The sequence below is a fragment of the Bos mutus genome, chromosome 19 (genome assembly GCF_027580195.1).
Source record: "Bos mutus isolate GX-2022 chromosome 19, NWIPB_WYAK_1.1, whole genome shotgun sequence".
Classification (NCBI taxonomy): Eukaryota; Metazoa; Chordata; class Mammalia; order Artiodactyla; family Bovidae; genus Bos; species Bos mutus.
This window is the reverse complement of record NC_091635.1, coordinates 7,745,077-7,768,786: the sequence shown is the minus strand read 5'-3', so window position 1 is coordinate 7,768,786 and position 23,710 is coordinate 7,745,077. Positions and strand designations below refer to the sequence as shown.

General features: G+C 49.9%; 1 protein-coding gene across 3 annotated transcripts in view; it reads left to right on the top strand.

The window, feature by feature from the left end:
* RNF157 (ring finger protein 157) overlaps nucleotides 1-23,710 on the top strand; it is a 75,024-nt gene that overhangs the window by 46,099 nt on the left and 5,215 nt on the right. For all 3 annotated transcript variants that reach the window (XM_005908000.3, XM_070389108.1, XM_070389109.1), the window contains 16 exons: nucleotides 2,030-2,118; nucleotides 4,053-4,199; nucleotides 5,272-5,389; nucleotides 5,947-6,013; nucleotides 6,301-6,344; nucleotides 6,766-6,813; nucleotides 9,272-9,343; nucleotides 10,206-10,365; nucleotides 10,491-10,603; nucleotides 12,696-12,934; nucleotides 13,884-13,992; nucleotides 15,366-15,477; nucleotides 16,078-16,265; nucleotides 16,572-16,637; nucleotides 17,465-17,513; nucleotides 19,796-19,906. In XM_005908000.3, the coding sequence (XP_005908062.1) occupies nucleotides 2,030-2,118; nucleotides 4,053-4,199; nucleotides 5,272-5,389; nucleotides 5,947-6,013; nucleotides 6,301-6,344; nucleotides 6,766-6,813; nucleotides 9,272-9,343; nucleotides 10,206-10,365; nucleotides 10,491-10,603; nucleotides 12,696-12,934; nucleotides 13,884-13,992; nucleotides 15,366-15,477; nucleotides 16,078-16,265; nucleotides 16,572-16,637; nucleotides 17,465-17,513; nucleotides 19,796-19,906 (1,732 nt within the window). The remainder of the gene's footprint in view (nucleotides 1-2,029; nucleotides 2,119-4,052; nucleotides 4,200-5,271; nucleotides 5,390-5,946; nucleotides 6,014-6,300; nucleotides 6,345-6,765; nucleotides 6,814-9,271; nucleotides 9,344-10,205; nucleotides 10,366-10,490; nucleotides 10,604-12,695; nucleotides 12,935-13,883; nucleotides 13,993-15,365; nucleotides 15,478-16,077; nucleotides 16,266-16,571; nucleotides 16,638-17,464; nucleotides 17,514-19,795; nucleotides 19,907-23,710) is intronic.

The following is a 23,710-nucleotide window of genomic DNA, read 5'->3' as shown; positions in this document are numbered from 1 at the left end:
CGCTGAATAATTTACATCCCATTGCCAGTTATCATCAAAAGTTATATTCTAAGTGGGAGATGAGGAACACTAGCTTTCCCCCGACCCTTTCCTTTTGTTTTTCTTCTTTGCTGGGAGGATGTGGAGAAGGGGCAAAGAGTGAAGGGAGAACCTCTATTTTTTTTTTTTTAATTCAGGTAGAAGTTATGGATAACTCTCAAATACCCGTGCAAATAAATATGATTAACTTCGCTACTCCAGAAAAAAATTTTAATCCCAAAGTCATTTATTTTGGCTTTAGAATAGACAAGCATTTGTGTCGGGATTTCCTGCCTAATTACTTTTTGCTTAAGCTTATTTAAGAATTGTTTTAAATTCCTTTAGTGTGACAGCCCAGCAAAATGGTCGGGGGTGGGGTGGAGAAATGGGCCACAGATGGGGTCTGAACCAGGATTTCAGCTTTCCTATATAAAAGCCTCCTGATACACTGCATGTAGGAGAGCAATGTTGAAATTAGCTTTCTGGAGAACAATTTGGCAACGTAGTTTTAAGAGTCTTAAAAAATATGCTTACTCTTTGATCCAGTAATTCCACTTCTAGGAATTTGTCCTAAGGAAATAATCAAGCAGGCACGCAGAAATGTAGGGACAAGGCATTCACCATGACATTTAAGGGAAAAAAAAGTAAAACCCCAACTGGAAACATTGAATAATGTGGAATTGATTAAAGTAGGCCCCGTCTTCATTTTGGCATGCTGGATCTTTAGTTGCGGTATGTGGGATATAGTTCCGTGACCAGGGATCGAACTGCAGTGGGAGCATGGAGTCTTAGCCAGTAGACCACCAGAAAGTGTTAGTTGCTCAGTCATGTCCAACTCTTTGCAACCCCATGGACTGGGGCCCGCCAGGCTCCTCTGTCCATGGGATTCTTCAGGCAAGAATACTGGAGTGGGTAGCCATTCCCTTCTCCAGGGGATCTTCCCGACCCAGGGATCGAACCCGGGTCTCCTGGATTGTAGGCAGATTCTTTACCATCTGAGCCACCAGGGAGGCCCAGACCACCAGGGAAGTCCCTCAATGTATTCTCTTAAGGGTCACATTCATACACATGAAGTATCAGCGATCACACTGAATACACAAAATCAGATGTATAATACCATAGATTCAATTATATTTCCCAAGTAAAACAGTTATAGTCAGCAAAAACCCATGAAAGCATAGAGTTTCATGTGGATGTTCAGTTTTCTGAAAGCAGCAGAAGGGACCAGACTCTTCAGAGCTAGGAGGACCACGTTTTTGCAAAGCTTCAAACACTAGTAGGTTTTTGGGAAACTATGTAAAAAATGTTTACTGCCCAAGTGGCATTATAAGAATACCAGGAGCATTGTAGATCACCCTGATTGATCTTCTCCAAGCAATTCCCAATTAAATGTTTTACCGTGTCCCCCTTTTCTTATTTCCTCATTGTCATTACCTCACAACTCCAAACCCAGATGTCTAAACGGGGGGAGAGAGTGAAAGTGTAAGGTAAACGATGGACAATTGAAAACCTTTGATGACCCTAGAAGAGCTCTTGGCTCATGGTTTTGTTTGTTTGTTTGTTTGTTTTCTAAAAACCCTCTGCTTTATATGATCAGCTGTGGAGGAAATTTGTTTTTCACTGTTTGCGGGCCTTCAGTGTACACACGTTGGGGTTCTCTTGTGTTTGCAGTTCCTAAATTCTTCAGACACCATGCGGCTTCGCCGAAGGACCTTGCAGGTCCGGCTCCGCGTGGTGTAAGGTCAGGCGGAAAAGCCTTTTGTGATTAACTCGGCCACCATGTGTCGCATGGTATTTGGAGCTGCACCGGGAGCTTTTATTAGTTGTCCACATTTTGAATGCTGACTCACATAAGCTTCATCTAATGGGAAAGGCAGATAAATGTAGCATTCTGGACGCCAGAACGCTCCCACCCTGCCCTCCCAGCAGCTGTGACCTTGAGCAGGTTCACTTACTATGGTGATCGGTCTATCTAAACACACTGTCTTCTCCCACTTTGTCTCTGACACAGTTTCCTTATGCAGCCCCTCCTCCCCAAGAACCAGTGAAGACTCTGAGGAGCCTGATCAACATCCGAAAGGACACATTAAGACTCGTCAAGTAAGTTCAGGTTCCCAGCTGGGGCCAGGTTCCAGGGGCCCTTCTTCAGGCAGGGGCAGCCAACTCCCCAGGGGACCCACAGAACTGTTTCTGCCAGCCCCAGAGCCCGGCCTCCAGGCCGTGGGCTGCTTGCATGAGATGCGCCTGGATCGTTCAGAACTTTCTGAGACAGTCAGTGTTGGTAAGGAGGCTTCTCTTTTCTGAAAGCCATCGTGGTTATCCCAACCTGATGAACTGTCCAAAACAAAGAGTTGTTGGGGGAGAAAGTGAATTATGCAGATACGTGGACAAACCTGTGTGAAAATGGGATATTTGAACTTGGCACAGGAAGTCCTTATTTTCCTGCTTATATTTACTTTTTGGTTTATTCTTAATCTCGTGTGCCTTTCCTCTGGCACCCTGGGTTTGCTGTTTAATCACCATTGTCAGCATTAGTTATCGTCAGCATCTGCCTTCTTTGTGCTATCTCTGAGATAGTGTGTGTGTGTGTGTTTGGCTGCGCTATGTGGCTTGTGAGATCTTAGTTCCCCAACCCGGAATTGAACTGACACCCCCTGCAGCAGAAGCTCAGAGTCTTACTGCTGTACCACCAGCGAAGTCCCGGAGATCCTATGATTTTTAAACCGATGCTGCCCTCCAGATAGCAAGTCTGTCTACCAAGAGTTTGGGTTCAAATTAGTGGTTAATGCATAGAGAACTAAGCAGCTGGGGGAGAAAAAAAAAGAGCACAAACTCTAATAAAAGCTTATGCAGGAAAAGGAAAATGATTAGAGATTACTCTGTGGCTGAACTGTGAGTAATGTTGATAGACTCACATTAGTATAGAGGAAGATGTACTGAGCTAACAAAATCATGATGCACTTTGTTAGGGAGCACCCCTGTGTGGAGCAGAGGGAAGGAAGGGAAAGAATGTCTTGGGACTTCCCTGGTGCCTCAGTGTTAAGAATCTGCCTGCCAACACAGGAGACACTGGTTCAGTCCCTGGTCCAGAAAGATCCCGCCTGCCACAGGGCGACTAAGCCCGTGCGCCACAAGTACCGAGTCCACGCTCTAGAGCCTGGGCTCTGCAGCAAGAGAAGTCACCGCGACTGGAAGAACCCGCACGCAGCACCGACGTGAATAAATAATAATTTTTAAAGAACTTTAAAAAAGAAAGCCTTGTTCCCATAGGAGAAAGTCAATAGATAACGCCTAAAGCTGAAAAAGTAACCTGAGCCTGTTATTTCAAAACATGCAGGTAAATGCCAAAAACAGTCAGCTGCGGAGGGAAAGGCGGTTTTCTGTGAAGAAGCGGAAAACGGGCAGAAAGAGACCCGCTGCGTTTTTGTCACAAGCCTTGTGGAAACTATTTAAACAATGGCATGAGTAACTTTGATTAAAGTAAAAGCTATTTTTTTAAAAAGTCTGGCAAACGCACAAGGTGCTTAACGGTGGCGCCATGAAGTATCAGAAATTGCCTAAATCCCCCCCATAGGACCAACAGGGTGCTCTGCCGTCATTAAAAATGAGGGTAGAGGCCTAAGTGTGTGATCACGGAGGGTAGCCCACAGTAGATTCAGTTAAAAAAAGAAGAGAAGGGACTTCCTTGGTGCTCCAGTGGGTAAGACTCAGGTATCCAACGGAGGGGGCCCGAGTTCCATCCCTGCTCAGGGAACTAGATCCCATATGCCAAAACTCAGAGTCTGCATGCTGCAACTAGATTCAGCACAGCCATTAAAATAAACAAACAAATAAATAAATTTGTATAAAATAGAAAAAGAAGGGAATTCCCTGGCGGTTCAGTGGTTAGGACTCCTTGCTTCCCCTGCAGGGGCCGTGGGTTCAATCTCTGATCAGGGAGCTAGGATCCCACCAAAAGAAAAGGAAAAGAAAAAAGATCACCATAAACATGTTAACGGGCTACCCCCGAATGCCGAGTCTTTGTGGTTTTCTAGATGTGCCGAGGAAGTGAAGACCCCCGGGGAAGAGGCGGGCAGAGCCAAAGTCCACTACAACGTGGAGTTCACCTTCGACACGGACGCTCGGGTGGCCATCACCATCTATTATCAGGCCACCGAAGAGTTCCAGAATGGCATCGCCAGGTAAGAACAAGGGGCCAGGGGAGCCACGTCCTTCCCACACAGGCCAGGGTCCATGCCTGATGCGCTCCCCTGCGGAGGAAAACATTCTTTTTCTACACTCAGGTTGAGAACTGTTCCTGAATTCGGATTTTCTTACTCACGCAGTCTTGTTCACTTTTTCTCTTCAAACTATGCTGTCTTGGTACAGTGACAAGTACCAGCATATTCCTTCAGGTCATCACGATGCTGTTAGAAATCAATTAGGCTGGGTCGACTTCCTGGTCTAGTGGCTAAGACTCCACATTCTCAATGCAGGGGGCCTGGGGTTCAATCCCTGGGCAGGGAATCTAGATCTCACATACCCCAATTAAGACATAGCACAGCCAAATAAATAAATATTTAAAAAATCTTTTAAGCTACATTTCTGTGGATATGTGGGTTGAATAGATACCTTTTAAAAATTACTTATTTACTTATTTATTTTTGGCTGTGTTAGGTCTTAGCTGTGGCAGGATCTTCACTGCAACATACAGGATCTTTTCATTGCAGCAGGAGGATTCGTTTTCCCAAAGCAGGTGGGATCTTTGTTCCCTGACCAGGGATCAAACCTGCGTCCCCTGCATTGGAAGGTGGATTCTTAATCACTGAACCACCAACGCTCAGTCACTCGTTCATGTTCGACTCTTTGCGGCCTCATGGACTGTAGCCCGCCAGGCTCCTCTATCCACGGGATTCTCCAGGCAAGAATGCTGGAGTGGGTTGCCATTTCCTCCTCCAGGGGATCTTCCTGACCTGGAGATCAAACCCTGGGATCAAACCCAAGTCTCTTGCATCACCTGCATTGGCAGGCAGATTCTTTACCACTAGCGCCACCTGGGAAGCCCTCATAGGGAAGTCCCTAAATAGGTAACTTCAATAGCATCACCAAGCAAGGGCAAAGAAAAGAAATTATAAGGAGATCTTTTTTCTTTTTTCTGTTCCACTCTATACTGAGAGCCTGTTGATAATTGACAGCAGACACAGAACAGAGGAAACCATCAGATCCTCTTGGCCAGACGGTAACTTGTGCTTTGCTTCCCACTTTGACCAACAGCTACATCCCCAAAGACAACAGCCTGCAGTCGGAGACGGTGCACTACAAGCGCGGGGTATGCCAGCAGTTCTGCCTGCCCTCGCACACCGTGGACCCCTCCGAGTGGGCGGAAGAGGAGGTGAGCAGCCGGCGGCCCCGGGAGAAAGCACAGGGCAGGTTCCACGCACAGACCCGCAGGGTGCGGGAGCTCCTCAGGACCCCGGCCGGCAGCACAGGACCGGCCCCGGTGCTCAAAGGCGTGCTCCCCTTCAGCCTTCTAATGCCTTCGTGCCCTGGGAAGGACACATCTAATTTTTCTATCCCAGAGCAGCCCCATTAACCTAGGATATTTTGAGGAAGCCGTGCCCAAAGGAAAGACCTATAGGTTAGCAACCTTTACCTCTATGAGGTTTCTTAGAGACTGGTAGCCTTCAACTCAATGGACTTGGGTAGTTGGAAATGGCAACCCACTCCAGGATGCTTGCCTGGAAAATCCCAGGGACAGAGGAGCCTGGTGGGCTAAAGTCCATGCTGTTGCAAGAGTGGGACACGATGTAGAGGCTAAACTACCAGGTAGTCACCAGGTTGACCGGTGAGGAGCTACGACAAAGTTAAGGCCTCCCTGTCTGGTGGATAACTGTGCCCTTTGGATGTAAGGCCCCCTCCTCCCTCGCTTTTTCTTTTCTTTCCCTTCAGCTTGGCTTCGACCTAGACAGAGAGGTTTACCCGTTGGTGGTCCACGCCGTGGTGGATGAAGGCGATGGTACGGTGCTTCCCGTCTTCTGGGCTGCACGTGGGCCTGTTTGTGGCAGGCAGGCTGGCAGCAACTGCGGCCTCAGATCCACAAGGCTCCTCCGTGGGCATCAGTTTCCACATCCCAGCACATCCCTCCTGCTCCCAGCCTCCTCGGGCACCGACAGTCCTACTGGGTGACTTAACCTGCCCCTTGCTGTGAAGCCAGAGGGTCACAGGGGCTCGGGGAAGGTGGGTGGGGTCAAGCTGTATCATTAGCAGTCTTCTTCCCCATCCGTGTGCCTTTCTTTCTTTCAGAGTATTTTGGCCATTGCCACGTCCTGCTGGGCACTTTTGAAAAGGTCAGTGGGTGACGTTATGGGCCTTGCTTTGGTACACACTGCTCTGTCTCTCCTCCGAGAACACGTGGAGGCCCCTTCTCTGGCTGCCTGGGCTCGGCAGAGCGGGTCTGACTGGGAGGCTGTGGGAAGCCGGGGGGAGCACCCCCTTGCACACCCAGGGCCACAGAGGGCCGAGTTCCAGCTCAGCCACCAGCTTGCTGATGCCCCTCGACTCCTTAGGCCTCGTTTTGTCTTCTTAAATCGGAAGGGCTAGACTACATGCTTGAGGACCCTTCTAGAATGAGGAGTCTGTCGTTCCACTCTCCGGGGAGATGGGGCTGGGGGGATCCAAGAACGTGCCTAATTGAGAGAAGTAATAGGAGAACAGCTGGTCTCCCTTCTTCCTCGTCATAACTGTCGTGTTTTTGTGTTTTCCCTCCAGCACTCAGATGGCACTTTCTGTGTCAAGCCCCTCAAACAGAAACAAGTGGTAAGTATTCGAGGGCCGGGGACTGTTGGTGTTTCCCGACTTTGCTCTCTGTTTCTCTCTCTCTCTCCCCACTCTTCTGCTAAGTGCTCTTTTTCCCACCTCCCTGCCTTTTTTTTTTTTTTAATCAAAGAAGAAAAGCAGAAAGGGATGCTTTTCTGTGTTAGAAACGACTTGGGTGGCCTGAAAGGACGAGATTTGTCTCCTGACATTAGGTTTAGGGAGAACTCTTTTCATTGAAAAGGCCAGGCTGAGAAACTAACATTTCCAGCTAAAAGAATAAAACTATCAGGGTCTGATTCAGGGCCAGTTAGAGCTCTTGGCTTAACGTGTCCCAACATTTCTTTTCTCAAATTCAAAGTCTGCTGGCCATCTGCCCCCTTTCAGGGTGACGGGCAAGTTATGCAGGTGTCTGCTGGAAGCCCTGACCCCTGAGGCTGGGGGAGAGCCGTGGAGGGCGGGAGGGGAGAGTGGAGTCAGCGGCATCACCCAGCGAGGGTGGCTCATCATGTGGAGGGTGAGGGGCGGTTGAGTGTGGGGTGGAGTACGCCTCGATTGAGATGCGAAGAAAACCTCCCTCCCCCATGATGGCCGACAAATATCTGAAATTCTTTTTTTTTTTTAATTTCATTTTTTTAAAAAATGTTTTTAAGTGGAGGAAAATCGCTTTACAATGTTGTGTTGGTTTCTGCCATACAACAACGCAGATCAGCCATAATCATACATGTATCCCCTCCATCTTGCGCCTCCCTCCCCTGCCCCCACCCTACATCGCCAGGCTGGACTCCCTGTGTTACAGAGCAGCTTGTCACCAGCTCTCTGTTTGACACACGATAGTGTATATATGTTGATGTTACTTTCTCCATTCATACCACTCTTCCCTTCCCCTCCTGGGTCCGCAAGTCCATTCTCTATATCTGCGTCTCCATTCCTTTCCTACAAATAGGTTCATCCATGTCATTCTTCTAGATTCCATATACATGAGTTAATATATTTGTTTTCTCTTTCTGACTTACTTCTCTGTGTAAAACAGGCTGTAGGTTCATGAAATTCTAGTTCTTCATTCTTTGGGGTACTAAGCGCTCTCCGCCCTTGGTGAGGTCAGTAGTCGTCAGTAATACCTTAGTATGAATTTGTTGATAATGTCCTTTCCGGAATCATCACTACATTAAAGCAAGTTTTAAGAGAGGCAGAGGAGATGACAGAGCCTGAGCCCCGGGGTACTGCCTGGAAAGGCCGGGCCTCGTGAGTTGCCTCAGGGGGAGGCCTAGTTCTCCAGGACGCCTGCATGGGGTGGAAAGGCTCGGGTACTGCAAGGGAGTTGGTTCATCCCTTCTCCTGTTGCTCGACTGGCATCAGCAATAGGCTTAGTCTAACTGGAGACTAGAATGTGCAATCGATAATGGACTGGGCCTTCGGGGAGGGGATCACTGGGGATAGGGGGAGCGAGGAATGAACTGGCATGAGGAAAGCATGAGGAAACGAGGGAGGGGCCAGCTTTGGCAGACGTGGCTCAGGCTGTCTGAGTCGAACTGGGCCTTGAAGTTGGGGTTTTAATTTTTGGCCAAGCTGCACAGCGTTCAAGATCTTAGTTCCCTGACCAGGGATTGAACCTGGGCCCCAGAAGTGAGAGCGCTGAGTCCTAACTACTGGACCACGAGGAAAGCCCTGAAGTTGGGGTTTTAAGAGGCAGGACTTGTTTTTCAGTTGCCAAGTTCGTATCCAACTCTTTGCGACCCCGTGGACTACAGCACGCCAGGCTTCCCTATCTTTCACCGCCTCCCAGAGTTTGCTCAAACTTATGTCCATTGAGTCAGTGATGCCATCCAACCATCTCATCCTCTGTCGTGTCCTTTTCCTCCTACCCTCAGTCTTTCCCAGCATCAGGGTCTTTTCCAATGAGTCAGCTGTTCGAAGGACTAACGGGTAATTTTGCCCACCTGTCGGTGATGGGGGTGGCTCAGTAGAGGGGGAGGGGTGCAATCAGACCTCCTTCCAGAGCCTGCTCTCTCTCAGCGTCTGCATTTTCCCTTCCCCCCTTTTCCTTGCCCATTTCTTCTTTCTCATTTCCATTCCTTCCTTTGTATACGGTCTAAGCTCAGCTTTCATTCCACAGCTAGCTAATGCGTCTATTTTGACCTGTGGTCCTCCACCCTTTGCCTAGTCTCTGGGCTCTGTCATAGTGACCTACAGTACAAGGATTTCTGTTGTATTTATGAATGTTCGTGTTCCCTGTTGGACAAAAGAGTGGGTGAATTAAGCATCAGATTTTCTTTCCCCTCCCAAAGAGAACATGTAAGTAAATAAGGGCATCCTGTGCTTGTCCAGGCCTTTGATTGTTTCCATTGTGAATCTGTAGTCCTCGGTTACCGAAGGAGGTTCACGGTGGAGGTGTGTAAGTTCCCGCTTTTATCTTTCACTAGAACCAGCCTGCCCTTGCACTTTTTCATTTGTTCTTTAGGTGGATGGGGTCAGCTACCTCCTTCAGGAGATCTATGGGATTGAAAACAAGTACAACACGCAAGAGTCTAAGGCAAGTTCCATCCATGGTTCTTTTTTTTTTTTTGGCCTTTCCCTGCAGGATATGGGCTCTTAGTTCCCCTACCAGGGATCAAACCCTGACCCGCTGCAATGGAAGCACAGTCTTAACTACGGGACCACCAGGGAAGTCCCCCATCCACAGTTCTGAATGTCCTCTTCCCAGGAGGCAGGGTGAGGATCCTGATCCAGCCAGGATCTAGGAATTTAGCACACCAAACTCTGAAATTTGTCTGGTCCTAGAAGGGTATTTCTTCTTCCTCATTTCAGATGATTATAATTATGTTTAAATTTGGAAATGAAAAAATGGGCTGGTTTGGATGGGTTCTTCTACGGGGCTCTGCTCACCTAGTTCCCTGGACCCTCAGTTTGTCGCTGCCTCCTCCCCTGTGTGGCCTTCTGGGCTCCTTTAGCTCTGACTGATGGAGAGGACCAGATCTCAGCTCCAGAGGAGGAGCTTGGCACACACAGTTGCCGAAAGTGAAACTGGGCGTGCACATGCACTTGGTAAACCATGAAGTTCAATGCAGGTGCAAGATTCTGTTCACAGGACTTGTCTCAGCTCTGCAGGCGAGCTGCCTTCTAAACCATGGGGGATTTCCCTGGGGGTCCAGCGGTTGAGACTTTGCCTACCAACACAGGGGTTGCAGGTTCAATCCCTGGTCAGGAGGTTAAGATCCCACATGCCTTGCAGTGAAAAAACCAGAATATAAAAATAAAAAAACAGAGGCACTATTGTAACAGATTCAGTGAAGACTTTAAAACTGATGCGCATGAAACAAACAGATGAATAATGAAATAAACCATGGGTCATGAGAGTCTTTGTGACACTGGCTGTCTGCCCGCCCCCCGGCCAGGTGGCTGAGGACGAGGTTAGCGATAACAGTGCCGAGTGCGTGGTGTGTCTCTCCGACGTGCGGGACACGCTGATCCTGCCCTGTCGCCACCTCTGCCTGTGTAACACCTGCGCCGACACCCTTCGCTACCAAGCCAACAACTGCCCCATCTGCCGACTGCGTAAGCCCCCCGAGGCCCCACTGGGCCCCCCAGGTCACCCCGCCCCCCAGCCGGGCTGGCTTCCTTGGAGGCTCTAGTCCCTCCTGACTCCCCCATGTCCTAACGACCTGTTTCCCTCTTCACAGCCTTCCGGGCACTGCTCCAAATCCGAGCCATGAGGAAAAAACTGGGCCCCCTGTCCCCAGCCAGCTTCAACCCTATCCTCTCATCCCAGACGTCCGACTCAGAAGAGCATTCTGTAAGTTGGGCCTTTTTTTTGTTTTTCCCCACCTTCTGTCCTCCTTCATGTGGCTTGGCAGCAAGTAAGTGAATCTTGACACTCTGAAGTATTGAGTAAGCTGGCTGAGATCGTATTGTGTTAGAACCAGCCTATAGTGCAGTGGAAAATGATGTTCTGATCATTAAAACCTCTCCTTGCCACCTTGGGAGCTCAGTGTCCAGTTAATATTTACCATCCCTAGAGCCAGCGGCTTGCTGTTTCACTCCGGAGGTGGGGTCAGTTCTGGAACGCCCCCAGGCAGAAACAAGAGGATGATTGTTTGAAGTTTAGATTCAACTTACTATTTTTATCTGAATCCTCAGAGGTGACTCTTTTTCTTTACACCGTTTTATGGCTTCAGATAGTAGGAGCCAAGTAGATGAAATAATTCACCTTGGTCTCGTAGTGTAAGTGATGGTGCAAAGCTTCCGAGCTTTGTAGTTACAGACTAGAAGGTCTTGTCTTTAGGTTAATATGTGAGTGGAAGAGATTAATTATTAATTATTCAGTAAGTGGTACTGGAATGATTAGGTAGCTATTTAGGGAAGAAAAATCAGTTAGTTTAGCACTTCACGCCTAATCAGATCATGAATTCCAGGTGGAGGAACTAGTTAACTACCCTAAAGGCAAAGCAAACCAAGCCTTAAAAACCCAGAATACTTTACAGATGAGTCTTCAGTTGACTATGGATGAGGGTTCTCTAGATGGGTTCTCTAAGCCTGAAAACAACCTGAAAAAAGAACATGTAGATTTTATCACATAAGAAACTTTAAACTTTAGATATGTAAAAGATGGCCCAAATTAAAACACAATCAATAAATCCTATAAAGAAAAAAATGTAGGCACAACAAAATGTAGTCAGAGGAAAGGCTAGGATCTCTAGAATAACTCACCTGAATGAAACAATAGATAAATGGGCAAAGATAGTATAAAAAAATTTCTCAAAACAGGAAACATAGCTGGTTAATGATCAAACACATTAAAATTTTAAGTCAACCACATTAAAAATCAACAACATGCTGGTTAAAATGAGAGACCATTTTTCACCTTTCAAATTAAGAAACTTCCTTTTTTAAAGATAACCTCATGCTGTCCAAGAAGCAATTAAAACAGGTATTCTGTCCTGCTTATAGGAGTATACCTAGAAAGTTCACTGTAAAAAAACAAACAGCTATATATATCAAGAGCCTTGAAAAACATTTGTCCTTGGGGATCTCCCTGGTGGTCCAGTTGTTAGGACTCCGTGCTTCCAGTGCAGCGGCCGCTGGTTTGATCTGGTTGTGGAACTAAGATCCTGCCTGCTGCACGGCACAGCCAAAAAATAATAATACAAATAAAATTAAATGTCAAAATGGCTTTATAAAAATAAAAAAGGTGTGTGATAGAGTGAAGATTTAATAAAATTAATAATTGACGGGGAAAAAAAAAAAGAACCTTTGGACTTGGTAATCTAAGGTCTTAGAATTTAATACCCAGAAAATGATCTGAAAGAAAGAGATGTGTGCATAATAAATGAACAGATGTGCATCAACATGCTGCTTACAGCGGGAAATGGGTGCAAGCCACTAGCCACCACCAGTGGACGAATTAGGAAAGGTACGGTGTCTATGAAAAGGGACGCAGGTGAAAGAAAATATTATGTTCTGTGAAATAAGCTTGGTATAAAATTATTATTTACAGATTGATCACAACTGTGTAAACAGTACAGAGGAAAAAAAATTAGAAGAAAATACACTAGAAAGCTGACGAAAGCTATCAGTTGGGTGACTCAGTTATTTTTTTTCTTTCCATTTTTAGATGTTTTCCAAATTTCCTGTAAAGAACACATATTTCTATTATAATCAAAAAATAAACATTATTAAGAAGCAGCTCATGTATGAGTAGAGTCTCGGCACATGTGGTTCTCTGATACTTTCTCTTTCTTCTGCCTCTAATAGAGACGCTTTTCTTGGCAGAACCCCCAGACTAGATATAAAAGAAAGCATTTTTCCACCACAGAGGAAGAAACACACTCCTCCCATAAAATGAAAAGTATCTAATCAATTTGTCAACCTGTCTCTGATCCCCCTAGTCCTCAGAGAACATTCCGCCAGGCTATGAGGTGGTGTCTCTTCTGGAGGCCCTCAATGGGCCCCTCACCCCATCCCCAGCGGTCCCCCCACTCCACGTGCTCGGAGACCGACACCTCTCAGGAATGCTGCCTTCCTACGGCAGCGACGGCCACCTGCCTCCCGTCCGCACCTTCTCCCCCCTCGACCGCCTCTCCGACTGCGGCAGCCAGGGACTCAAGCTCAAAAAGAGTCTCTCCAAGTGAGTAGGCGGCGAGCGACAGCGTTGGCCCTGGAGTCCTTGACCTGATGCTTTCAGTCCCTCCTTCCGCTCCTCCGTGCTCCACTCCAAACCTGGGCCCCAGGGGCGGCCTAGACCCTCTGGGCTGTTGCCAGAGCTGCTCGTTTCACTGGAGACCTGGGCTAACAACGCCTGAGGGGGGGTTATCCCATCCCTTAGGAGAGGAAAATAAGATGGTACATGGGTCCTTAGGCGGATCCAGATGGATAAAACTTACAAGTTCTGTTTCGGGAAGAGGGTATAAGGTATAGGGAAGATGACATCGTTAGGGTCATCTATGGGAGCCTCCCTGGGGAGCGTCACTTAGTCTGAGGACTGAAGGAGCCTTGTGATCTGTATTTCTTAAGTATTTACATCCACCTTGGCACAAGTCATGGAGCTTCCCAGCTGGCATGGTGGTAAAGAATATGCCTGCAGTGCAGGAGACATGGGTTCAATCCCTGAGTGGGGAAGATTCCCTGGAGGAGGAAATAGCAACCCACTCCAGTATTCTTGCCTAGAAAATTCCAGGGACAGAGGAGCCGGGCGGGCTTACAGTCCATGGCGTGGCAGAGTCAGCCATGACTGAGCGTGCGTGCACAGGCACAAGTCATAATATAAGTTTCCCTGAAAGAAGAAAGGAGGGTATTTTACAGATGAAAATACTGAAACCCTAAAAATGTCAGTGGTTTCCCCCAAGTTCAGACACAACTATTTGAAGGAGCAAAAGGGAAAACTCAGATTTTTCTGACACCCAGAAGAGGTCTCAGACCCCTCAGTGCCTTTTCCCACGTCTCTACTCCTTCCTACGAGGTGAGTTCCCTGCAGTTCCCCCCACGGCCCTCTGACTTCTAGTTGATGGGGGTGCAGGCGAGTTCCATTCTTTAAGTGGGCATTGGCTGCAGCTGTTTCTCCCTCCGGCCTCACGCAGGTCCATCTCCCAGAATTCTTCCGTGCTGCCCGAAGAGGACGATGAGCGTTCCTGCAGTGAATCTGAAACACAGCTGTCTCAGAGACCGTCAGGCCAGCATCTCAGAGAGGTAATATATGGGCCATCCTTGTTGGGTTTTGGACTCTGGGTCCTTTCCTTCCTGCCTGCTGGCCTCTTCCGGTCCATCTGCTCTCATTCACTCATCAGACACCTTCTGAACACCCTCTGAGATGCAGCAAAGGTGTCAGTAGACTCATTCTTTCAACAAAGTATGGGGCCTGTGTATCTGACCAGTTGTGATCCTCTGTGCTAAGAAGAGCAGCAGTGGAGAGACACTAAAGTCCTGCCCTCGTGGTGCTTATTATAGGCTTGGCAGTCGGGGTGGGGTGGACACGCAGGACAGTCAAAGACAGTCAAAGTGTATGTGGCAGGTGGTACCACTGATCAGGTAAGGGAGGGTTGAGACTAGGAGCGGGGATGCTCACTTTAAAAAGTGGTCCATGGTGGGACCTCCCTGGCAGTCCAGTGGTTATGACTTTGCCTTCCAATGCAGGGGGTGCAGGTTCGATCTCTGGTCAGGGAGCTAAGATTCCACCTGCCTTGTGGCCCAAAACCCAAAACATAAAACAGAAACAATATCGTAACAAATTCAATAAAGACTTTTAAAATGGGCCACACGCACAAAAAAGTGGTCCGTGGAGAATTCCCGGGCTGTCAGGTGGTTAGGACTCTGCACCTCCACTGCAGGGGCAGAATTTCTCAGACATTGAAGAGAAAGGCGAGAGAAACATTCCTGGTCGCAGGGACGGTACACGTGGAGCACGGAGCAGAAATGGGGGCCCTGAGAAGGCCAGTGGTACAGCGGGAACTTGGCCCCACCAGTTCCCTCCGGCAGAGGTGTGCAAACAGGATCAGGCAGGAGACAGACAGAGCTAGGCAGGGGGGATGCCTGAACTACAGTTTAAGAAAAGAATACCTGGAGGAGAGAGTACCAACAGACCTTTGCATCTGCCCGGGGTGGACTGAGGTTACCAGCCCAGGTGACGGATGGCGGGGTGGGGGTGGGGGGCCGGTGCGGGCTGGGGAGGGAGATGGTGTTTATGTTAGATCCATCGAGCTGGAACCAACCCCCCCATCCCAGAGGAGAAGCCCAGGGGGGCTCCAGGGCCTCGACTGGTTTTGTGTTCTTCCCCTTTAGAAGGAAAGCTGTTTGTAATCCTGGGGAAGCCTGGGGTGTTCCCGTGTCACAGCTGCTAGCTGACCTGGGTCATCTGAGCTGCTGTCTTTGTGTGGCTCCAGCAGGTGCTGGGCCTCGGGCAGGAGGCGCTCCCACCTCCCCGGGGAGACAGCCAGCCAGCCCAGATCAGGGCTGCAGAGAGTGATGACAGAGGAGAAACCGGCTCTGCCTCGCATGTCACCCCCCACCATCCTCGCCCGGGTCCCCTGCCCTGACCCCTTCCCTCCAACTCTGCCTCTCCCCAGGAATGTGGTGTCACCCCAGAAAGTGAGAACCTGACCCTGTCATCGTCAGGAGCTATTGATCAGTCGTCCTGCACGGGAACCCCGCTCTCCTCCACGATTTCCTCCCCAGAAGGTACCTGAGGAGGGCGGGAGTCCACGGCACTTCTAGTATTTCCTCCGGGATGGACTGGGGAAGCAGCCAAGTGATACCTCAGCGGCCACACCAAGTAGGGCCCAACTTGAGAGGGAAGCGGGACTCAGTGTCTTGAAATGAGAGGGTGGTCTTGCCACCCAGCTAGGGGGGAGGCAGGTATCTTGCTCCCAGTCCTGCTGTGGTAAGGTTTCTTTTAACATCGTAACAGGGAAAAGCAAATCCCTCACTCCTGAGGTTGAGTTCAGAGCTCTAAAATGTAAAGGATAAGGACTTCCCTGGGGTCCAGTGATTCAGACTCCGAGCTTCCAATGCCGGGGGCTCAGATTTGATCCCTGGTCGGGGACCTAGGATCCTCCGTGGCCCACTGCGTGGCCAAAAAGAAAAAATTTAAACTTAAAGCGTAAAGGAGCCAAACCTTGGCAAACCTTAAATCTAAACCCTGTTTGGTGAGGGCAAGGCCAGGCTGCCATGGTCCTCACGGCCCCCGGGTGCGGGGAGAGAACCCTGCTCCCAGTCGGCTCATGGCAGCTATGTCTGACCTCCATCTCCTCCCCCTCTCCCCAACTCCTGTCTCCAAAGACCCTGCCAGCAGCAGCCTGGCCCAGTCGGTCATGTCCATGGTGTCCTCCCAGAGCCAGCACTCCCAGATCAGCACCGACACCGTCTCCTCCATGTCCGGCTCCTACATCGCCCCTGGCACGGAAGAGGAGGGGGAGGCCCTCCCCTCCCCCCGGGCCGCCAGCAGGACCCCCTCAGATGAAGAAGAGGTAAGCGGGGGGTGTGGGATGGCCCTTGCCATCTGCAGAGCTCTGGTTCTGCAGGCTCATCCCAAGCAGCTCAGTCCAGGGTCTGCCAGGGAGATCAGAAAGCCTCCCCAGTGCTCGGGAAGGGAGCCCAGAAAACAGGGTACCGCGTCCTTAAGTCGAAGACACCCTCATATCTGATCTTTGGTTTGGCACCACTTCTGTCCTGAGGATTGGTTTGGGCTTGCTGCCAGGCGAGCTGGGGAGGTAAGCTTGCCTGGCAGCTTACAAGGTGGTGTCTGCACCTTGATTTTTGCCGCTCTTCTGCAGGTGACGCCCGCGGCATCTCCAGACTGCAACTTCATGGGCCTAGCAGCCGAGGAGCAGGACGCAGAGGTAACAGCCAGGCGGAGGACGGTGGTGGTGCGGGGAAGTCTAGGGGCCTTTGGTGCCGGCAGAGGGTGCGAATGGGATGGGAGCTGTTCTGGAAGAAGCCTGTTAAGAGGCAGGTGCAGAGCCGAAGGACTGCCCAATTAGCGAGGGCACTAGTCTCAGTGTAACAGACGTGGAGAGAGTTCTAGAGGGAAGTCTTCCAGGTCAGACCCTCGAGAGGGTGTTTGTCCTCCATTCACTTAGTATTCACCTGGGACAGCCGGCTCACGGGTGCTTCCTGGCACTTGGGGGACACCGACCACGTGACGTGGCTTTTGCCTACCTGTCACCCACTCCACCCATCCAGGAGCTCCATCCGGTGGAGGAGTCAGGATTGTAATACAGCATGAGAAGTGCTCAGACCCAGCTGTGGGGCCGTATAGGAGCACCTGGCTCACAGTGAGGCCACCAGAACTTTTTTTTGAGCCACAAGTTCTCAAAGACATATCTGGACAAGGTTTGAGATCCTAAGGAATTTCTGAAAGTGCTTTGATCTCACAATTTGCTTTTTCAATTCACAACTTCGACATCCACCTTAGAGAGACAGTGTGAGCTAAACTATTACCTAGGCTATTCTTGAGTCCTAGGATCTGTCTGTAATGTGCCTCAGACCTGGTCCCTACAGGCTGATCCTGTCTTGCCAGGCAAAATCTGCCTCTGCTGGGCCTCCGAGCCGTCTCACATGGATGGGAAACGCACAGAGACCAGGAGGGTGGTTAGCGCTGTTTTCAGCCACTCGGTACACTCGTGTCACTGCTTTCTGGACTCATAGCGCCTTCCTTCCGTCCTAGGGGAACGATGTTCTAGAGGAAGAGGACGCATCGCCCACACAGGAAGATGGTAAAAGGCCTGGTCTTTGGCTCCCTGTTACCACATTTCTTTCCTGGGTATTCGCTAAACGGTACAGAAAGGGGCACTGGTGTGACTGGGTGGAACAGCAAAAATTTGCTTGATGAAACAGCAGAAATCCAGCAGAGTATCCGAGGACCTCAGGGGCCTTCCCAGCTTTTTCCAGGCCCCCGAGCCAAGGCTGCAGAAGATATCATTCAGGTGGTTCTCTGTCTATGTGGAGTAGATTCTGAAGCTTCTTGGGCAGCTCCCTTCACCTTCCTTCCTGCTTCAGCTTCTCAGCCGAGTCTCATGGAGCTGGTCGGGCAGCCCTGGAGCTGAGCTGTAGCAGCAGCAGAGGGCAGTTTCCATCACTTGGTGGGAAGGACTGCAGGCAGTAGGTCTGGTTTTGCTTTAGTGAAGGAAAGGGCTGTTGTTACAGTAGCAGCGGGGCCTTGGCAGCAGCGGGCACAGTGAAGGCTGCAGCAGAGACTTCGGCAGCTCAGGGCAGGCCAGTGTTCGTAGGCTATTGGGCAGACTCTCTTTACTGTCATTAGGCCTCAATTATACCTGGTGTTTTTTTTTTTCTCAGTTGGAGTAGTTTACAATGTGTTGGTTTCTGCTATATGGCAAAATGAATCCATTATATATATATACAATATATAATATTGTAAGTATTATGTATAATATTTTATTATATACATACATACATATAGGTACAACCACTCTTTTTTTGATTCTTTTCCCACATAGATCATTACCCAGTATTGAGTAGAGTGCCCTGCCCTATACAGCAGGCCCTTATTAGCTGTTTTACATATAGCAGTGTGTATATGTCAATCCCAAACTTGCAATTTAGCCCTCCTCCTCTTCCCCCTCCCAACCATAAGTTTGCTTTCTACATCTGCGACTCTTTCTGTTTAGTAAATAAGGTCAATCATATCTTCAGGGGGAAGAATTTTGTTTCTAGTAAGCCTAGAGGGGACCTACAGGCAGAGCAGGGAAGCAGGATCTGACGGGGCTGGGACTCCCACCTGGGAGGGGAGGACCTGGTGCCCCAGGGAGCAGTGTCTCTTCCCTCCACTGCTCTGAGGCGCCTCCTCAGAAGGGCGACCTCCAAAGCAGACCTGGATCCCAGCCTGGACGCAGGTGTCACGCTAGTCACTTCTGCTTTGGTGCTGGCCGTTGCCGGGGGTGGGGTGCCGTCGGGGAGGCGCAGGCACACCGGACCGCTCCCACCTGGCCGGGGAGCCGGGGAGGAGCAGTGTGGTGAACCAGACTGCGCCTCCGCGCGCCAGCCGAGTGGGGTTTGGGCGCTGCAGTTGATGTCTTGAGGGTTGAGTTCCCCATTGTGATTGTCGCCCTGGCAGTTAATATTAGCTTCTGGAAAGTGCAGGGCAGCAAGTGGTTTCTGCCTGACATTCCAGAGCCCAGCACGGTAGCTGTATGTTTCTTCCTGTCCCTTCCACCAAGAAAAAAAAAGAGGGGAGAGTCTTGAAAAAAAATAACATCTAAAACTGTCCCTGTCTTACATGACTGTAGGTTTCCAGTCAGTCCCTTAGAACAGGGGTCCCCAACTTCCAGCGTCTAATGCCTGATGATCTGAGGTGCAGCTGATGTAATCATAATAGAAATAAAGTGCACGATAAATGTAATGAGCTGGAATCATCCTGAAACCATCCCCCACCACCCTCTGGTATGTGGAAAAACTGTCTTCTGGGAAACCAGTCCCTGGTGGTGAAAAGGTTGGGGACTGCTGCCTTAAAACATACTCAGAACAACAAATTAAGCCTCATCAGAAAATAAATTGTAATTTTGTGAACTAAGCAGTTCTTTGATTTGACAGGCAAAATTGTGGAACCGAAGAGCTTTAATTGCTGTTTTATGTATTAGTCATTTCGCAGAGCCTTGTGGTCATAAACACACCCTATACAAACCCACAGTCACGGGCCAGAGGCAGAATCACTTCCCCGGTGGCTCCCCCCAGCTCTTCCCAGCCTGACTTAGTCCTGCTCTGGGCCTGGGCCCACATCCTGCAGCCCTCCCCAGGGTCTGACTTCCCAGGAACAAAGGCTGGAAAGGAGCCTGTTAAAGAAACAGCAGGACAGGAGAACACAAACAATTTAATTCCTTTTTTGTCCACTCTTTACCCACTTAATTACTGTCTTTTTTTTTAACATATGATATGGTTTGTTTTTTTTTTTGTCTCCATCTTTAAGATTTTTATTTTAAGGACAGCAAAGCAGAGAAAAAACACAGCCAGCCCCTCTCTAACTGCCTTAACTCCGTTACAGGCCAGAGGACATGCGCATTTCTAGGTATGGAGTGTGACAATAACAATGACTTTGACATCGCCAGCGTGAAAGCACTGGACAATAAGCTGTGCTCTGAGGTCTGCTTACCCGGTGAGTGGCAGTCTGCTGAACATGAACTTGGTGGGAGATGCTCCCTCCCCTGCTCGCACCCCTGCTCTCACCCTGGGACACCCACCTCCTGCCCTGGAGTTCCTGCAAGAAGGCACGGGCTTTGCTAAGATGCTGGAAGCCAGTTGCTGAAAGGAGAGTCCTTGAGCAAAGAGAGACCCCTGCTCTGAGCGAGACTGTTAAGGCACGAAGAAAAGGGGCAAAAATCCCTTCCATTTCTTCCGATTTGTCCTGACGGGGCGCATGCATCACAATCTTACAGATCCCGTGGCAGGGGGCCACGTCTTGCTTCTATCAGCAGCGTGGGAGGCAGACATCACCTCTGTGAGAAAGTCTCAGAGAGCCCTGAGCCCTTGAAAAGGGAACTTACAACTCCCCAGAGGAGCGTGGATCGTTAGGATCAGAGAGGAATTTGAGAGTCAGCGTTTCATAGATGAGCGAGTGGCTCTGGTTTCATAGATGAGCGAGTGGCTCTGTGACCCAGAGCCTGGGTGACCACCAGTTGCCTTATGCTCACTGGATGTGGATCCCAGAGGAGAGATCAGGGGTGGAAGGTGCCTCCTCTCCCCGGAGACTTAACTCAATTGGCCCTCTCCCAGGGCCATCAGGGTGCCCCTGACGTGTTCCCACGACGCTAAACTGAATCTGTGATACATTCTCACAGAGAAGCCCACCTGTCAGTCACACTCCAGGCACTGAGGTCCCTCTGGTCCTTGCTTACCAAGGGCTCCACCAGCAGGCCTCTAAAGCCACATCTTGCCCAGTGAACTAGGTTGAAATTGCCTCTCCTGGGTTCACGGCAGAGATTGCCTTCACATTGCGTGGTTTTGTAATCTTTTAAAGTGCCCTGAAACGAAGACTTCCTTCGCTTCAGGACAGCCACGTCTTTGTCGTGGGTCCAGTGCTTTACTAGCTCGGTGACGTGGCTAGGGGCTGGAGGGACAGCCTCCTGTGGTTGCCACTCTCCATCAGCCTGCAGAAGACCCAGGTCCTCACCCCTCTGGCCCTGCGCAGGCTTGCGGCAGGGGAAGCCATAATTCCCAGAGACGCCTCCCCACTTAGCGCTGACCCTGCCAAGTCTGTGCCGGGAGCAGCTGGGGCCCAGGGTCCACTTCATTCCTGCCTTCCCGCTCCTTACCTGGCTTCTGTCTGTCCATGTGTTTCTCATGTCTTTTTGCCAAATTTGTAAGTCTGTCTGTCCGGTTTGTTTATTTTGAAACTCATTTATGTTATCCAGACTCTGTGAAAGTTCATGTTCACTCGTGCCCCGAGCTTGCTGGGCGTGCGCACACCCAAGGGGCTCTCACTGGGGCTTCCATTCTTAACTGGCAAGGGCCTATATTCCACATGCTGGGATTTTTTCAAGAAAAAAAAAAAAATTGTGAGAATAGATGAATCCCTGTTCCACAAAAGTGTGGATGCGTCCGGGGCAAGGGTTACAGGAAGAATTTGTTTTGGTCAGTAGCTGGGGAAGATGACCAGGGGTTCCCTGGTGGCTCAGATGGTAAAGAATCTGCCCACAATGCAGGAGACCCAGGTGCGATCCCTGGGTTGGGAAGATCCCCTGGAGAAGGGCATGGCTTACCCACTCCAGTATTATTGCCTGGAGAATCCCATGGACAGAGCCTGGAGAGTCCATGGGATCACAAACAGTCAAACATGACTGAGTGATTTAACACTTTCACTCTGGGGAAGATGACATCCCCTCACTCTGCCCTGTGTCTGTAGCAGCTGTGCCCACTGGGCTTTAAGAGAAATCTAGGTTCTTGCTTCCCCCCGGGGACCCCCCTTCCCACCCTCATTTTTTCGCAGAGGGTGGGGATTGTTTCAGCCGACCGTGCTGGTGGAAACTGATCCCATTCTGTCTGCTTCTTCCTCTCCCTACCTCCCTGTGGCCAGCCTGCTGGTGGATCTTTATTCCACTCTGGGCTTGCAGGATGGGGATGAGACCTGGAATTCCTTATGGTGATCTCAGGAGCCAGCCATTCTCAGATTAAACCGAGTTCACCGTTCAGGCCAGATGTGAAAGCACATGCCTGGGATGGCTGCTCTGGTCCCAGGCATGTGCTCGAGGGGGTCCCTACGCAGCCTCACCCGGAGGTCTCAAAGGCTCTCGTGGGAGAGGGCAAGTACATCTGCTCTCTCAGTAAGTGTTTCTACAGTTCCACTGTTAGCATCACACTGGTACCAAAGTGCTGGGGAACTCTCTGGAAGGATGTGTCGGGTTAATGACAGAAGTACCCACTTTGGTAGGTCCCATGGAATAGACAGGCTTCGTCACACTCAGCTGGAAGTTCGGAGTTCCATCCTATGGCTGAGGTACTGCAGGCTGGCTTAGCCGCCAGGACAGCTTCTCAGGCACTCTGTCTCCCTCTCTACAAGGATGTCAGTCCCTTCACGGAGGGCCCACGAGCAGCAGAGCCCGGGGAACATCCCATGGCCCACTGCCCCCAGCCACACACGTGCTCTGCCAGGATCCCCAGCTGGTGGCGAGGACCACTCACGTCCCTATCCTCCCCGCTCTCATCACCCATGTGGGAGTGATGCTCAGAGAGTACCTGTGTCAGTCCAGCCCCTCTTTCTCTAAGAAGCTTCTGGATCTTCTTGGACCCTAAAACTAAAGCAGAGTGTGAGAATATTGGTATATTCTGAGGTTGTTCTGAAAGATTCCCAAAGGGAGGAAATCTGAGTTGAGAGAGGTAGGTGGTGAGCAGATAAGAATGCGTGCTAGGCAGATGTGATTGCAAGGAACATGATGGCGTATCACACAGGTGGCAGGATAGTAGTCAGGGGACTGGTGACAGTTCTGTGCAAAGGCTCTGGGGAGTGATGGGGGAAAGCAAGGATAATTTGGCTTAGTGGAAATACAAATGTTTTTAAATGACTGCATTGTACAGGAGTGGGCATCACCAAGGAAATGTAAAATACTTATGGAGGGAATCCCCTGGCGGTCCAGTAGTTAGGACTTGGCACTTTTACTGCCATGGCCCAGGTTCGATCCCTGACTAGGGAACGAAGACCCCCCAAACCATGCAGCATGACCAGAAAAAAAGAAAACAAGTACTTATGGAGACCTGAAATAACCCAAGACTAAGACAATACTAGCAAGGGTTACACTTCCCAGATACTAAGGAAAAATTGAAATGAACATCCTCTTTTCCTGGAGAGACTCTACAGGATGTTCGGAGCTGTTACAGCCCTCGCATTTAATTAGTGGCTGGGCAGAGACAGGAAGATGGCTCAGACGGTAAGGAATCTGCCTACAATGCAGGAGACTGGAGTTCGATCCCTGGGTTGGGAAGATCCCCCGGAGAAGGGAATGTCAACCCACTTCAGTATCCTTGCCCGGAGAATGCCATGGACAGAGGAGCCTGGTGGGCTACAGTCCATGGGATCGAAAAGAGTTGGGCATGACTGAGTGACTAACACTTTCAGAGACAGGAAGGGGTGTGCAAAAGCACCCTGGATGTGCTTCTCAAATCTGCCTCTAGAGGTCTCTCCACTCTCCCATTTCTGAGTCCCCAGGATGGAATTGCGCGAGAAGCACCTTTTTCTACCCCTGCTGAAAGATCCTGAATCTCCAGGCTCCCTTTTCTGGCTGAGGGCTGGACAGAATGGCTTACCTGCTGCACCCAGGCTCTCCCTCTGAACAGGAGGAGCCGAGCAGCAGCAGGGTTTGGCCATGGGTCCAGCAGGGGCCCTTTTGAGAAGAAAGGGTACTGTCACGAAGCCCAGGAGCACAGAGGCTTCAGGTCTGAGTCTTGAGGTGGTTTCAGAAGGAGCCAC